At 44.3% G+C, this 14,881-nt stretch overlaps 1 protein-coding gene across 1 annotated transcript in view; it reads left to right on the forward strand.

Moving 5' to 3' along the window:
* Positions 1–14,456, forward strand: part of LOC310715333 (integrin alpha-M-like) — a 35,270-nt gene extending 20,814 nt beyond the window's left edge. The window contains exons 11-25 of the mRNA XM_083521699.1: positions 1,502–1,625; positions 1,789–1,931; positions 2,211–2,357; positions 2,521–2,718; positions 3,802–3,932; positions 6,317–6,468; positions 6,819–6,985; positions 10,043–10,165; positions 10,679–10,746; positions 11,077–11,218; positions 11,392–11,493; positions 13,412–13,491; positions 13,574–13,654; positions 13,762–13,840; positions 13,936–14,456. Coding sequence (XP_083377825.1) covers positions 1,502–1,625; positions 1,789–1,931; positions 2,211–2,357; positions 2,521–2,718; positions 3,802–3,932; positions 6,317–6,468; positions 6,819–6,985; positions 10,043–10,165; positions 10,679–10,746; positions 11,077–11,218; positions 11,392–11,493; positions 13,412–13,491; positions 13,574–13,654; positions 13,762–13,840; positions 13,936–13,989 — 1,791 coding nt within the window. The 3' untranslated portion in view covers positions 13,990–14,456. The remainder of the gene's footprint in view (positions 1–1,501; positions 1,626–1,788; positions 1,932–2,210; positions 2,358–2,520; positions 2,719–3,801; positions 3,933–6,316; positions 6,469–6,818; positions 6,986–10,042; positions 10,166–10,678; positions 10,747–11,076; positions 11,219–11,391; positions 11,494–13,411; positions 13,492–13,573; positions 13,655–13,761; positions 13,841–13,935) is intronic.
* The last annotated feature ends 425 nt before the right edge of the window (positions 14,457–14,881 follow it).

Here is a 14,881-nt window from a genome sequence, read left to right on the forward strand (position 1 = left end):
ATCTCATTTCAATTCATGTTTATTTGTTTTTGCGCTTTTAACAATAAACATTGTCTCAAAGCAGCTTTACACAGAATGTGGTGATAAAAAATGATGTTCTTTATAATGTAAGTTTGTCCCAGATTCACCACATCTGTCTTACACACCATTCTCCACATCTGTCTAAACCAACAACATTCACCACATCTGTCAAAGTAAACACCTTTCACTGCTGTACATCTGTACTGGTTTTCTTGTGAGCAGCTTCAGGAGGGTCCTGCAATGTGAGGGTTGCGATTACTTTAATCAGATACTCTAATTCCAATCTCAGAACTCTGAACATCTCTACAAACCAGGAGTGGAAGAATCCTTTAACAAAATGACCCGTTTGTTTAGTAGATTAATGAATATTGAATAGTTTATAGGCCAGGAATCTCTACATACTGTAGATTCATATGTTAATGATGGCAAACCAAAGCCTTAATTCTATTCTGTTCACATTACAGTCCAAATCCATTCTCAAAGATCTCGTGTTGCTCCATAACTTAATTGATTTTGAGGCTGTTTATGTTCCTAAGTGTTGAGAGTGTCTTCAACTGAGGAAAACTCCATCCAGAGGCAGGGCATTGAGATGAATCAGTCAGATCCAAAGAGAGGAAAGAGACAGGAACACTGGACACTGGTACCTCAGGAGAACGTTTAACTCACCAGAGAGAAAGAGAAAGGAAGAGAAAAGAATATTAGAGGGATGACTAAGAGAGAGAGAGAGAGAGAGAGAGAGAGAGAGAGAGAGAGAGAGAGAGAGAGAAAAGAATTATTAAGTCTCATTGTTGGGGGGAGGGGACAACAGCATTCAAATATCACAGTTCCATTAGCTGGTTTTGACACAGGGTCATTACCAAGCCCCCTTCATGACTGGATTTACATTTATTCTTCCGTCCATCTTGATGCAACAAACCCCTGCAGGTCACCATTGCTGAGCTACACCATGGCCATGAGTGGCTTTCGTTCCCGGTCATTCCATCTCCACAAACCCCAGTCATGGTTTCTTCAGGCATAACCCCAATTTGGTTTGGACCAGCGGCCAGGGGTTGGATTGGGGAGATCTTCCATGCCTTTCCACCTCACTGCCCATCTCAAACACAATCCACAGCAACCCTCCGCTGGACCTCAGTCATGAACCCGCCGACCACCACGACTTAGGAGCGCTATTCAGTAAGTCCTATGCATCCTCCCTACCACCACAGTGGCCCTACGACTGTGACAGACACCTGCTGTCTGGGACCTCCCCTAAATACCTCACCCCTGCAAGATGTTACTGCTCAGGTGGGACATACTGAGGAATATGTCTTCCTGGATGATATATTAATTTTCTCCCACTCCGTTGAGGAACACACTAAATACAGACAGGAAATACAAATAAGATTTAGTAATGACTGAAACAAACACATTATTTACTGTATACTGAGAATGATATCATCAATATCTTCAAATAAACATGTTGTGTAATTGTGTATTCTAGGACACTCTCATTCTGGGGGCGGTCGGAACTAATGATTGGCGTGGAACACTGTATGAAGTTACAGGATCTGGGGACATTCAGACTGAAATTGAAGACAGTAAACTACAGAACGACTCCTACAATGGTACAGTCTGCTGTTTGCTGCACAGGGACATGATTCTAATTGTTTGAACTGAAATTTCTGAACGTGTGGTTGGTGCAGGTAGAACCTCAGGAGCTGAACAAACACTGTACTGGTTCTGTAATACAGTGGAAATCAGGCTGTGTGTGTGTGTGTGTGTGTTTAGGTTACTCTGTTGCAGTTGGACGGAGAGACGATGTTTCTCTTGTGTTCTCTGGAGCACCAAGATCCAATCACAGGGGTGAAGTGACTTTCTTTAGAAAAAAGACTCGTGAGTGGGAAACCATGAGCAGGATCTCCGGAGAACAGGTAAGAAACAACCTCAACATCTCTCCATTATTCACCTTTACACCAAATATCTGTATCTTGAGGAACTTTCTGGAATGTTTAAGACTCCTAAATAATAAGAACCCAGTTGTGAATGAGTTTGGTGTTTCCTCCACACTGTCAGGATTCGAACCAGTACACAGAGAACACACTGTGGGGGGAATCAGATTTTTAGCACAGATACACAACAGAATCACAACAGGTACACATTAGATACATGTGTGTGTAATGTACTCATTTATTCAGTAAACCCCTTTGCAGATCGGCTCGTATTTTGGAGGATCAGTGTGTGTGTTGGATCTGGACTCAGACTACAACACAGACTTCCTCGTGGTTGGAGCTCCACATTATTACCAACCTCACCCTCAGAGAGAGGGACGGGTATATATCTACAGACTCACACAGGAGGTACACACACACACACACACACACACACACACTCACACACACACTACAGAGCACTGCTGTGTGGTACTATAGCAGTATAATTCAATTGTTTGTGTGTGTGTGTGTGTGTGTGTGTGTGTGTGTGTGTGTGTGTGTGTGTGTGTGTGTGTGTGTGTGTGCGTAGCTGATGTTAGAGAAGGTGTTGGAGGTGTGTGAATCAGCTCAGGGTCGGTTTGGGATGACTCTTTCTGCTGTAGCAGATATAAATGGAGACCGGCTGCAGGATTTAGCTGTTGGAGCTCCACTGGAAGATGATCAAAGAGGAGCTGTTTACATTTACCTCGGAAAACATGAACAGGGGATTCGCTCCCAGTACAGTCAGGTACATCTCCAAACATCTGCTCCACTACAGCCAGGTAGAACTCCAAACATCTGCTCCCAGTACAGTCAGGTACATCTCCAAACATCTGCCCCCAGTACAGCCAGGCATATCTCCAAACATCTGCTCCCAGTACAGTCAGGTAGAACTGGAAATATCTGCCCCCAGTACAACCAGGTAGAACTCCAAACATCTGCCAAGTACAGCCAGATACAACTCCAAACATCTGCCCCAGTACAACTATTTACAACTCCAAACATCTGCTCCCAGTACACCCAGGTACAACTCCAAACATCTGCCCCAGTACAGCCAGGTACATCTCCAAATATCTGCCCCAAGTACAACCAGGTAGAACTCCAAACATCTGCCCCCAGTACAGCCAGATACATCTACAAACATCTGCTCCCAGTACAGTCAGGTACATCGCCAAACATCTGCTCCCAGTACAGTCAGGTACATCTCCAAACATCTGCTCCACTACAGCCAGGTGGAACTCCAAACATCTGCTCCCAGTACACTCAGATACATCTCCAAACATCTGCCCCCAGTACAGCCAGATACATCTCCAAACATCTGCTCCCAGTACAACTATTTACAACTCCAAACATCTGCTCCCAGTACACCCAGATACAACTCCAAACATCTGCCCCCAGTACAGCCAGGTACATCTCCAAATATCTGCCCCAAGTACAACCAGGTAGAACTCCAAACATCTGCCAAGTACAGCCAGATACAACTCCAAACATCTGCCAAGTACAGCCAGATACAATTTTAAACATCTACCCCAAACACCCAAGTCCTTTTCCAAAATTCTTGCCCCAGTACACTCAGGTTCACTACCGAAATATCTGCTCATAGTACAGCCATGTATAAGTTTAACCATCAGCCCAAATAGAAGACAAGAACATATTTAATGATCTGCTCAGTACTACCTGGTATGAATTCATCCATCTACACCAAAAAACCCCTCAATCACAAACCAATAGGATAAACACTGTATACAGTCATATTAATAATATTATAAACCTGCTGCGTGTTTTGTTTCTATGTGTGTGTGTGTGTGTGTGTGTGTGTGTGTGAGTCTAGAGAATTGTGGCAAGTTCCATCTCTAAGCAGCTTCAGCACTTCGGTTTGGCGATTGATGGTGTGATGGACATGGGAAAGGACGGTCTGACGGATATTGTTGTTGGAGCACAAGGGACCATTTTACTCTTTAGGTATGAACTATTTACACATGAGGCTGGGGTTTCTTGATTCCCTTTCAGGAACCCGAGCTGCATCGCAACGCTTTGGGAACGTGACTTTGTTGTCCATGCTCTAAAATAATGTGTGTATTCAGCCAAAATTGGATGCGCAGCATCACCGGTGGGGTGGCTTCACAACGAGGAAGCGACAAAAGCACCAGATTCTGTTGGTTGATGAAGCGCCCTGCGTGTATTTCATGTTGAATTATTCGTCTATCGTTTGTCAAAAAAAAAAAAAACAGCCTCTGGAAGCGGAGCACGCTATGTTGGTTCCCATTCTGTGCATGATCTGCGTATATTGCACCGTGTTCATTGCGCTGCACACATTCTGCTTGCATGTCTATGCGAACGCTCCACTCCTCCAGGAGAGTACTCGCGCTCCTCGCGATTCTGGCCCCGCTCTCGCTGAGGCTAAGCGGTGCGCCAGTTCCTGGGCTCGCAAATGGACATCGCATAGGGTTTTTGAGATGGGCTTGTCCCTTTTTTAGTCAAGCACTCGGTCCAGCACTCGCTTACAGGATTGATTGCATGCCTTTCAGCGGTTTCTTCCCCCTGCGAAGAGAGCAATTAGCTCCGCCTCTCTTCCTTTGATCAGGGGGAGTGGGGGGCAAGCTTTGCTAGCTAGGCTGTAGGAGCTATAGAGGCTGGAGCATGTTAACCCCCTCCGTACAATCAAGGTCATGTGGCGATGCCTACATGCCATAGATGTTTGAGGAGATCCCAGGTTCCTATCTCAGGGCCCCGGGTTGGAAGTTTCCGTTCATCGTGTCACCTTCCCTCAATGGGTGGGGAGCGGTCATGAGTGGCTACTCTGCCCAAGGTCTATGGGAAGGGCCCTGTCTACTGTGACACATCAATTGCCTAGAGATGCTGGCCGTGCTTCTAGCACTGAAGCATTTTCTCCTGGACCTCAGAGATCACCATGTGCTGATCCTGTCAGACAACACCTCGGTAGTCTCATACATCAACCATCAGGGAGGTATGCGCTCGTATCCCCTAGCAGCAGACACCCTGTTAAGGCAAGGGTTGGCTTCATCCTCACAGAGCAATGGCGGCTCCATCTTCATGTGGTGCAGCAGATTTGAGAGAAATTCGGCAAAGCCCAGGTGGATTGTTCACGTCTCAAGAGACGTTGCACTGTCCCCTCTGGTTCTACCTTACTCTTCCAGCCCCACTGGGGATGCCATGTAGTGCCATGGCTCAGGTATTCGAGGTGGTAGAGACCATTCTGCACTCCAGATCTTCCTTCACGAGGTGGTCATATGCCGCAAGATGGCACATGTTCTACACGTGGTGTGAGCAACCATTTGGATCCAGTCCACTGCCCACTGGTTGGATCAGTGCTGGAATTTCTCCAAGGACAGTTCGCCAAAGGGTTATCTCCGTCCACCCTAAAAATCTATGCGTCTGCCCTTTCTGCATATCATGCCCATTCATGGCAAGAAGTCTCTGGGCAGAGCAACTTTCACGAGGCTGAGGCCCCCGGTGCGACCTAGAGTGCCTTGGTGGAATCTGGCTATCGTGTTGGAGAATCTGTCTAAGACACCCTTCGAACCTCTGGCCATGGCATCTTGAAGGCACCTTTCTATAAAGACAGGGTCAAGAGAGTCGGAGAGCTGCAGGCTCTTTGTGACCCCCTCCTTTCTGGAGTTTACTCCGGGTATGGCCAGTGCCTTTTTGTACCCTAGAATGGGTTACATCCCCAAGGTGCCCTCGGTGGTCCCATGACATGAGGTTACAGGCATTCTACCCTCCTCCTTTTCAGGCCCCAGACCAGGAGTCCATGAAACAGACCTTGAGGAGGTGAATCATTGATGCTATTAAATCCGCATACGAGTCCTCCGCTATCCCCACTCCATTCAGGGTCAAAACTCATTCGACCTGGAGTGTGACAGCCTCTAAGACTTGGTCCTTTTGAAGTGTCCCTCCAAGACATCTGCAATGCTGACCCTTGTCAGGTTCTATAAACTTGATCTCAGTGCCACTCCCCGCCTCCCTCTGTCCTTCATCCTAGCTGTGCTTATACACACTGGGCAGGGACTGGGCATTGGATGCTCAATCCCAAAGCGTTGTGACGCAGCTTGAGTTCCTGAAAGGGAATGTCTCTAGGTTAAGTATGTAATCCTAGTTTCCAGAGAAAATAAGATGCTCCAGTTCATCCTTTTCATCTACAGAAGCTGGTGCTGGCTTCGCTTCATGCACTTTTGTAGCTTCCTGGTCGTGACACCACGCATCCAATTTTGACTGATTACACACATTATTTTAACGCATGGACAACGCAATCTAAACACAAGGAACTTTCCTCCTGTAAATATTGCTGGATTATTTGGACTGACTGATGTCATTGTTTTCCTCAGAACCCGGCCGGTTGTGTCAGTCTCAGCAAACTTCAGTTTCTCTCCATCTGAAATCAACCTGAATCATTTCGAGTGCACAGACCAAGACAGTGTCATTCCCATCATTACTCTGAAAACCTGCTTCAGTATGAGAGAAAACACCAACAGTAAAGGTATGATCAACTTTACACAACTTTCTGAAAAGCTTTTTTATTTCATGTTGTATGGAGTAGCACAAAGAAATAACAGCTTCAATGCAACACTGATAAACAGTGTGAATAAACAGCGATTTCTTGATGTCATTAAACCATAATATCACAAAATATACATTTTTTTCAACTGCACATTCACATCCCTGCATACACACAGTGTATATTATCATTCCAGATCCCAGGTCTGCTCAGGGAACAGCTAACAAACACAGGCACAGCAGCAGCAGTGGCAGCAGTTTAACAGGTTTAGGAAGTAGAGCTAAATCACTGCTATGATGCCTGTGACTGGAGCGATCTTCTCTTCCTCTCAGGGGCAGTGAAGAGTGGTCTGAACGTCTCGTTGGAGCTCAGAGCTGACGCTGTGAGACAGGAGAGTCGAGCATTTTTTATTATGGAAGATAAGGATTCCAGGAGTCTGGTGAAGTCTGTACTGCTGAACTCCGAGTTTTCCTGTTTCAACAATACAGTCTATATGCAAGTATGTTCCATCTCATTACAACACTGAGAACTGAGATAAAACTGTCCTGAGGGAATACACTGTCTTCCTGTCACTCTGTCACTCCACTGTCTGAAGGGATTAATGTGTTTTCTGAATGTTTCTTCCTGTACCAAATTATCGTATATAAAACTTTTGCTGTAAAAAAAAAGAGATTTAGCCTGTTTTCATACATTTATGTAGTAAACATGTGTCTTTATTTTAGTTGGCCATTTTCCACTCCTGTCCTGTCATTGCTTATTTTCCTCAAATGTCTCTTTTGTCCACAGCTGTTCCTGTTTTACTCCTGTGTTGAAATAGTGTGTTTTCAGTGTCCCTTTGTGAATTATTGTGCTGTTCTTGGTGTGTATCTAATCTTGGTACTATGTTTTGATGTCCTGTTTTCTAGTTCTTGTTTTGCCATGTCTCTGTAGATATCTGATCACCAAAGCCATGTCTGTTTCTTGGTTTTGATTCTGTCCTCTAATTTGGACTCATCTGCCATTCTCTTAACATTTTTTATGCAATGCATCAACAACAACATGAATCCAACAGGAAATAATGCTCTGACCGCCATGCTAACTACCAGCTCAGTCCCTCACCACAGTGGACAAGACCTGATGGTGCAGCCAACAACAAGAAGCTCCAATATTGATGAGACAGCTTACCTGCAGAACTTTCTCCAGAGGTTAAAGTGGCAGCCTCCTAAGAGGAGCTCCAGGTTTACTCCAATTTGGCAGCCTCCTTTGCAGCGACCTCTTATGAGGTTAACTTGGTGGTTTTCCAAAGCCATGCCCTCCATTGACCTTCTCATGCATAACCTGTTTGTTCTAGAGAATGCAACTTGGCACTGCCCTAGTGGCAGCCTGTTGCAGCAGCTCCCGTTTAAGTTTGTACACTTTTTATTTATTTTTGTAGTGTTCCGCCACTTCGTGGTTTTCTTTTTGAGTGTATGTGTGTGTGAATGTGAACTGCACAATGGACATCAACAACGTCACCAAATTTGTTCTGCTTTTTCTACTTTTTTGGACTTTGTTCACAGCCATGGTCCCATTGTTTCAACAAGTGATCAGCTGTTAGCATTCCACAACATAGCGATGCTACTCCAGGAAAAAAATGCTAACAGATATAGCTAAGAAGGAGACAACGTGGGAACCGTACTGGGGCTCTGCGTCAGATAAAAATGAGATGTTACAGACCAACTCTCCCATCCATTGTCATGGGGAATGTGAGATCTTTACCCAACAAGATGGACAAGCTAGCAGCTCTTACCCGGCAGCAGAGGGAATTCTGGGAGTGTAACGTCATGCTGTTCACGCAGTTATTGCTTACCAAGCTAACACCAGATATGACCGTGGCTCTGGATAGATTTATACCATTGCGTGCGGACAGAACAATGGAGATCAGTAAGAGAAAGAGAGGAGGACTGGCAGTGTTTGTGAATAATAGATGGTGTAAACCTGGTCACATCACTATTAAAGAGCAGATCTGCTGTAAGGATATTGAGCTGTTAGCCGCTAGCATGAGGCCATACTATCTGCCCAGGGAATTCTCGCATGTAATCGCGATAGCTGCGTATATTTACCCCTCTGTGGACAGTAAATCGGCATGCGGCGTCCTGCATTCTGTTGTTAACAGACTGTTAACACAGAGTCCAAACGCCCTTCTCATTATCTCTATGGGTTTTAATCATGCCACTCCTACCTCCACTCTGCCCATGACCCAGTATGTTTAATGCCACACCAGAGACAATAAAACACTGGACTTATTTTATGCCAGCTCCAAGGAGGCTTATACTTCAGCAACCCCCCCCTTGGAAAGATCGGATCACCACCTGGATCATTTCCTACCTGTGTACAAACCCCTTGTATGCAGGCAACCAGCTGTCTCCTGCACAGTGAGGACGTGGTCTGATGAGACCAATGAGGCTCTAAAAGACTGTTTTGACACAACTATGTGGGAGGAATTGTGCAATCCCTAACCTTTCTCCCCTACCAATTCCCCCTAGCCCCCACTCCAACCACTACATACTGCCCCTTACAGAAGCCCAGGTGAGAATGAAGCTCAGGAGGATCAAAACAAGGAAGGCTGTGGGTCCAGGGAGTGATGATGATGACAGGGCGTACAGAGGACTGATCCAGAACTTTGTGGACTGGTGCCAACGGAGTTGCCTCCTGATAAATGTGGGAAAACAAAATAATTGGTGGTGGAATTCCATAGGCACAAAATAACTTCTTTATTACCGGTGAACGTTCAGCTGAAGAACATTTTGAAATTGGAATCTTACAAATACCTGGGTGTTCATTTGAACAGCAAACTGGACTGAACAAATAAAACTGGGGCAATTTACAAAAAAGGTCAGAGCACGCTCTTTCTGCTGAGAAGACTATGGTCTTTTGGAGTACAAGAAGAGCTACTGATGACCTTTTTTTCTGGGGATTCCCCTGGACACTGAAGAGAACGGAGGATGGTAGCTATACTAGCATCAATGCTGCAGAACCTCTCTCACCCCCTGTATAAAACAGTTTGATCTGTGAGCAGCTTCTTCAGTAACAGACTGTTACATCCTGAGTGTCTGAAGGAGCGTTACAGAAGATCTTTTCTGCCTGCTGCTATTAGACTTTACAATCAGAGCTGCTCCCAGTGAACCGGTCACCAAAAATGTACAATAACACAATTTAATGCCGTACAATATTAACCATGTGTGTGCAATGTTACTGTGTGCAATATGTTTGGAAGCGTAACTACTTATTGGAGGTTTCGTTTTTCTTTTGTATTTATACACTGTAATGTATATACTTTTACTATGTCTCTATTTATTTTATATATTTGTACATTTCTTTTTCTTTGCTGCTGTAACATAGAAATTTCCACTGTGGGACGAATAAAGGTGTATCTTATCTTATCTTGTCTTGTCTTAGAGACTGGCAAGTCATCATGAGTCTGATGAGGAAACTTTACAAATAATGTTTACACTAGAGATCAAAGAGAATGAAAATAAAATCATCACCATGAAGATGAGAAAAAAAAAAACCTTCTCTTTTTGTCTTTGTGTTTCAGAGATGTGTGAAGGACACTTTATCTCCAGTCTTATTCCGACTCAACTTCCACCAGTCTGAACATCAGCCAGGAGACTCCAGCTCCATCCTGAACATCGACAGCAGTAACACCACTCATGTGGAGGTAAAGTGGAGCTGATTGGCTGAATTCGAGTCTGATTGGTTTAGATCATTTGTTCTAGTGTGTTCCGACCTGTAGACGTTCTGATAGCAGTGAGAGTTGGAAGTGCAGTGGAATGTAAAGTTTGCTGATTCTAGAGCAGCTTTAAGGTGAATTAAAGCAGCAGTGGAGTGAAAATATGACCATTGTGTAAATATTTGAAAGAGAAAAACAGAAGAAATGAACTAACAGTGTGTGTGATATTTCCCTGTGGTGACCACTGCTGCTCAGCAGCTGCTCAGACATGCAGATCTCCACACCACAACCTGCACTCTGTCCAACAGCTAGTCAGGACCTCAGAAAACCACTTGTCCCCTGCATTCTTCTTTTCTTTTCTCTGCAGAAGAAGTTGCATGGTGTTAAAAGGACTTGGAAGTGAAGCTTCTGCAGTAAATACTGTATATGATTGCATTGTTATGAACGTGTGTGTGTGTGTGTGTGTGTGTGTGTGTGTGTGTGTGTGTGTGTCTTTTCTAGGTTCCCTTTCAGATTAACTGCAAAAACAGGAGCTGTGTATCAGACCTGCAGTTGGACTTTAGTTTCCTGTAAGATTTCTACAAAATGTATTTTCTGTGTTTATAATAAATTGTGTACCAGTTGAATGTTTGTTCCTGAAGATAAACACACACAGAATCCGTTCTAGTCGTTATCAGGTGCTTGTGTTTGTGTAGTTTCATTCCCAGAGGGTGCAGCAGTGTGTAAACTCATGATGCACTGTAAGTGTATGTCAGGTGTAACAGTGAGAAACGACTGTGACCAAACAGCAGCTTCAAAAGTTCACACATCACACACCAATGTGTTTATACTACATTTAGAATTCCTGCAGGATGATGATGTGTGTGTGTGTGTGTGTGTGTGTGTGTGTGTGTGTTTAGGAACAGCACATTACTGGTGGTGGACCAGGCGTCTTTTATAATCCATGTAACATTACAGAATAAAGGAGACGACTCGTTCAACACCAGCGTGGTGCTGCTTTACCCTCCTGGATTATCACTCTCAGTGTTCAAGACCATTAAGGTGCAGCACTCTTTCACCCACACGTTATTGATCAGTCTGTTCATCAGACTCATCGCAGTCTCTGACTCTGGTTCAGACTGTGACTCTGAATCTGATTAGATTACAACTCAGATGCAGATTCTGTCTTTTAGTCTAAAATTCTGATTCTGATTGTGAGTCTGTGATTGGTCCAGGCAAACAGAAGGACTCTGAGCAGGTGTGGAGATCGTGATGAAGGAGCGCTAAATAAAACCACCTGCAGTATCAGTTTACCTGTTTATCGCTCAAACACACGTGTAAGATAAACACACACACTATTTTTACACAATATACACTACTGTACACAGTAAACACTACTGACCACACTACTGTACACACCACTGTACACACCACTGTACACAACACAGTACACAACACAGTACACACTACTGTACACATAGTAAACACTAGTGAACACACCACAATACACACTACTGTACACATAGTAAACACTACTGTACACACCACAGTACACACTTCTGTACACACCACAGTACACACCACCGTACACACCACCGTACACACCACAGTACACACCACTGTACACACAATAGTAACATTACAGTACACACTACTGTACACACCACTGTACACACTACTGTACACACCACAGTACACACCACAGTACACACTACTGTACACACCACAGTACACACTACTGTACACACAATAGTAACATTACAGTACACACCACAGTACACACTACTGTACACACAAATGAATCGCTGAGTTTGGTTGGCATTTCCTGGGGAGACCTGAGAAGGGGGTACGAGGGGCTGGGAGCGGGGTATTTTTTTATCATCTTAGTGGTACCGTGCCCTCGTTCAGCCCAGATGTTATTTTTGTGATGTGCACCCTGAGACCTCTTTAAAATTATATATATGCTAAAACCAAGTGGAGAAGTAGAAGATAAAATCATTTTACAAGAAACTGTCAGAGGTGTGATAGTTTATATTAGCAGATGTGAAGGGTAGGTTGTAAAACCTGATAGTGCCAGTGGCCACTGTGTGATCGTTATCTTTGGCTTGGCATGCAGGGCTACAGCTATATGCTAAAAGCCTTTGGTGAGATCTAGAGAGGAACTAAACCAAGCTTTCTTGAGTAACTTCACCAGGTTTTCCACACATGAGAGGGTATAGCTGTCAAACTCCATGCCTTGTTTCAGATTCCAGAGTTCAGTATAATGCCTGAAGTTCCTATTGGGCTTCAAGATCACCACCCTGAACCTGGACTTGGAGCTGGCAAGCTCCTTGATTATTCCATCCTGGCTGGAGTAATTCCTAATTTGAATGATTGGCATATTCCTCATCAATATCATTGGCAGGCTTCAGGAACACAGTAGAGCCACATTCAGTAACTCGTCTGGAACGTTGTTTTGCCTGGGCTTCCAATGGGTGTCGTTGGTCTCCTGCATGTTCTGGATGTATTTTAAGAGAGTGTGGTGCCCTCTACCAAAAGGAGCCTAAAGGGGAAGAAGCCTGAGGATGCTTGTGGTGGATGTAGTGTAGAAGGAGCTAGGTTCATGTTCACTCCCATGTTCTCCACTACTGTAGTGACTTGTGGTTGTGGCAGCTGGAAGACAGACAAGGAGGACTCAGAGGTAGTGAAAAATTGGTTTGTGGTGTAATGAATAATGAAGGTGCAGGGTGAAATGTTGCATCTGTTCAGACTCAGGATGAGTGAAGGCAGTGTCAGAAACTTTGAGGTGGGAAATAGGATTTTCCTTTGACAACAGGTGTTGCTCCCTGGTCCTATCTTTGGTTGACATGCAGAAGAAATGTTCAGCACATAGACCAAACTGGCTCACCTTGTCGTTTCCCGCTTTTTTCCACTTCTGGATTCCAGAAGAAAGTCAGGCAATGCTGCAACAACCATTAGAGGCCAGGCATGTGGGATTTTACTGCCTTGCATCATGAACATATGCTCTTGCAATATCCACAACCATGGGGTGCAGAAGTGCTGCACAGGAATATTTAGCACCTTGGTGGAATTCCTGTGAGGAACATGCAGAGCTCTTACAAATACACACACAAGCACAGCAGAACACAACACACAGTGTGTATGGTATATACAACTCTGACAAATGCAGGTGTGTGTGTGTCTGTGTGTGTGTGTGTGTGTGTGTAATCCACAGAAACACACTGTGTATTATAATCATTCTAATGTGTGCTGTAGGCCGAGTTTGAGGGTGTGTTCCGCATCTCTCGCTCTCACAAGTGGAATAAGAGCATGCAGATGAAACTCGTGGCCAGCAGGTAAACACACACACACACACACACACACACACACACACAGTCAGTTTGTTAGCATGTTGAGCTGTTGCTTGTGCATTTACAGTGATAATAATGGAAATATCAGCACCACCACAGTGATGAAAACTCTGCCTGTGCAGTTCAGTGTAGATGTAGCCATCAGCCCGTAAGTAATTACCACACACACACACACACACACACACACACACACACACACACACACACCATCAGTGTTACAATTACTCTCTCTCTCTCTCTCTCTTTCTCTCTCAGTGTTCCTGAGCTTTCAGTAACGTATCTGAATTTCTCTCTGGAAGATAAAGGACCAAAAACTCTCAGTGTTGTGTATAAGGTGAGTGCAACACTTCCATGGGTGGGTTGCTGCTGCTCACTGAAACACACAATCAGGCCAGATTTCTCACAGATGCTTCCACTCCCTTTCTCCAGCTTTACCTTCCATTGACACACCATCACTTGACGTCAACCATCAGCTTTCAGTAAAACTAACCTGCAGCTGACTCCGCCCTTTTTTTCTGCCAAGAGATCAGCAGTTTGTCAGGGAAAAGTATTGCATGTGTCTAATTTTAGGTGCCACCAGTTCCACACAGAACTGGACCCAATCGAGAGGATTAGTTGTTGTGGTTTTCCTCAATTACCTCCATATCATCATGTCTGGGAGCTCCTCCTGAACCACCCATTTATTGTGCTGGTTAAGACATTCCTAACATATGCCAAGGACCTCAAGTATATTTTATTGATGATTATGCCACCATTTATACTTCACCTCTAGCCGTAGCTTCTCCATCTTCCTAATGACTATCAGCAAACCCAGAGAGACCACCTCTACCTATTAGCTTCAGCTCATAACCAGGATCTCTACCTCACCATGTGACCTCAAAGGGCCCAAGTCAGAGCTTACCAAGGAGAAAAACACAACTCATATATTTCTCTGTGAAAATTCCTTATGATAAAGGTGATCTCTTCACTGAGCACAGCACAGCACACACACACACACACACATTTACTACACCACACACACACACATTTCACATATGGAGTTTGAAATACACATATATACAATTTGAAATTTGATTAGTTATAGAAACAGAGCTTTTTCTTCAGGAGACTATGGTAAAAAGGCCAGAAGGCCCAGATTAGAGTGACATGGCAGCACATAGAGGCTGGAATCTGATTGGACATAAAATCGAACATCCACATACACATACTGGAAGAAGTGCAGCTGAGAGAAACACTACAAATTAAATTACAGTTTTTACCAATTGCTTACACACGTTTTTAAAACCAAGTCTCCTTTTTTCAAAACTCTACACACAATTCTCAAAACTGCACACACAAAATGCAAAATAGCTCACATTTTTTTTTTATTTATTTA

The sequence above is a fragment of the Silurus aristotelis genome (assembly GCF_946808225.1).
Source record: "Silurus aristotelis genome assembly, chromosome: 20".
In the NCBI taxonomy this organism is placed as follows: domain Eukaryota; kingdom Metazoa; phylum Chordata; class Actinopteri; order Siluriformes; family Siluridae; genus Silurus; species Silurus aristotelis.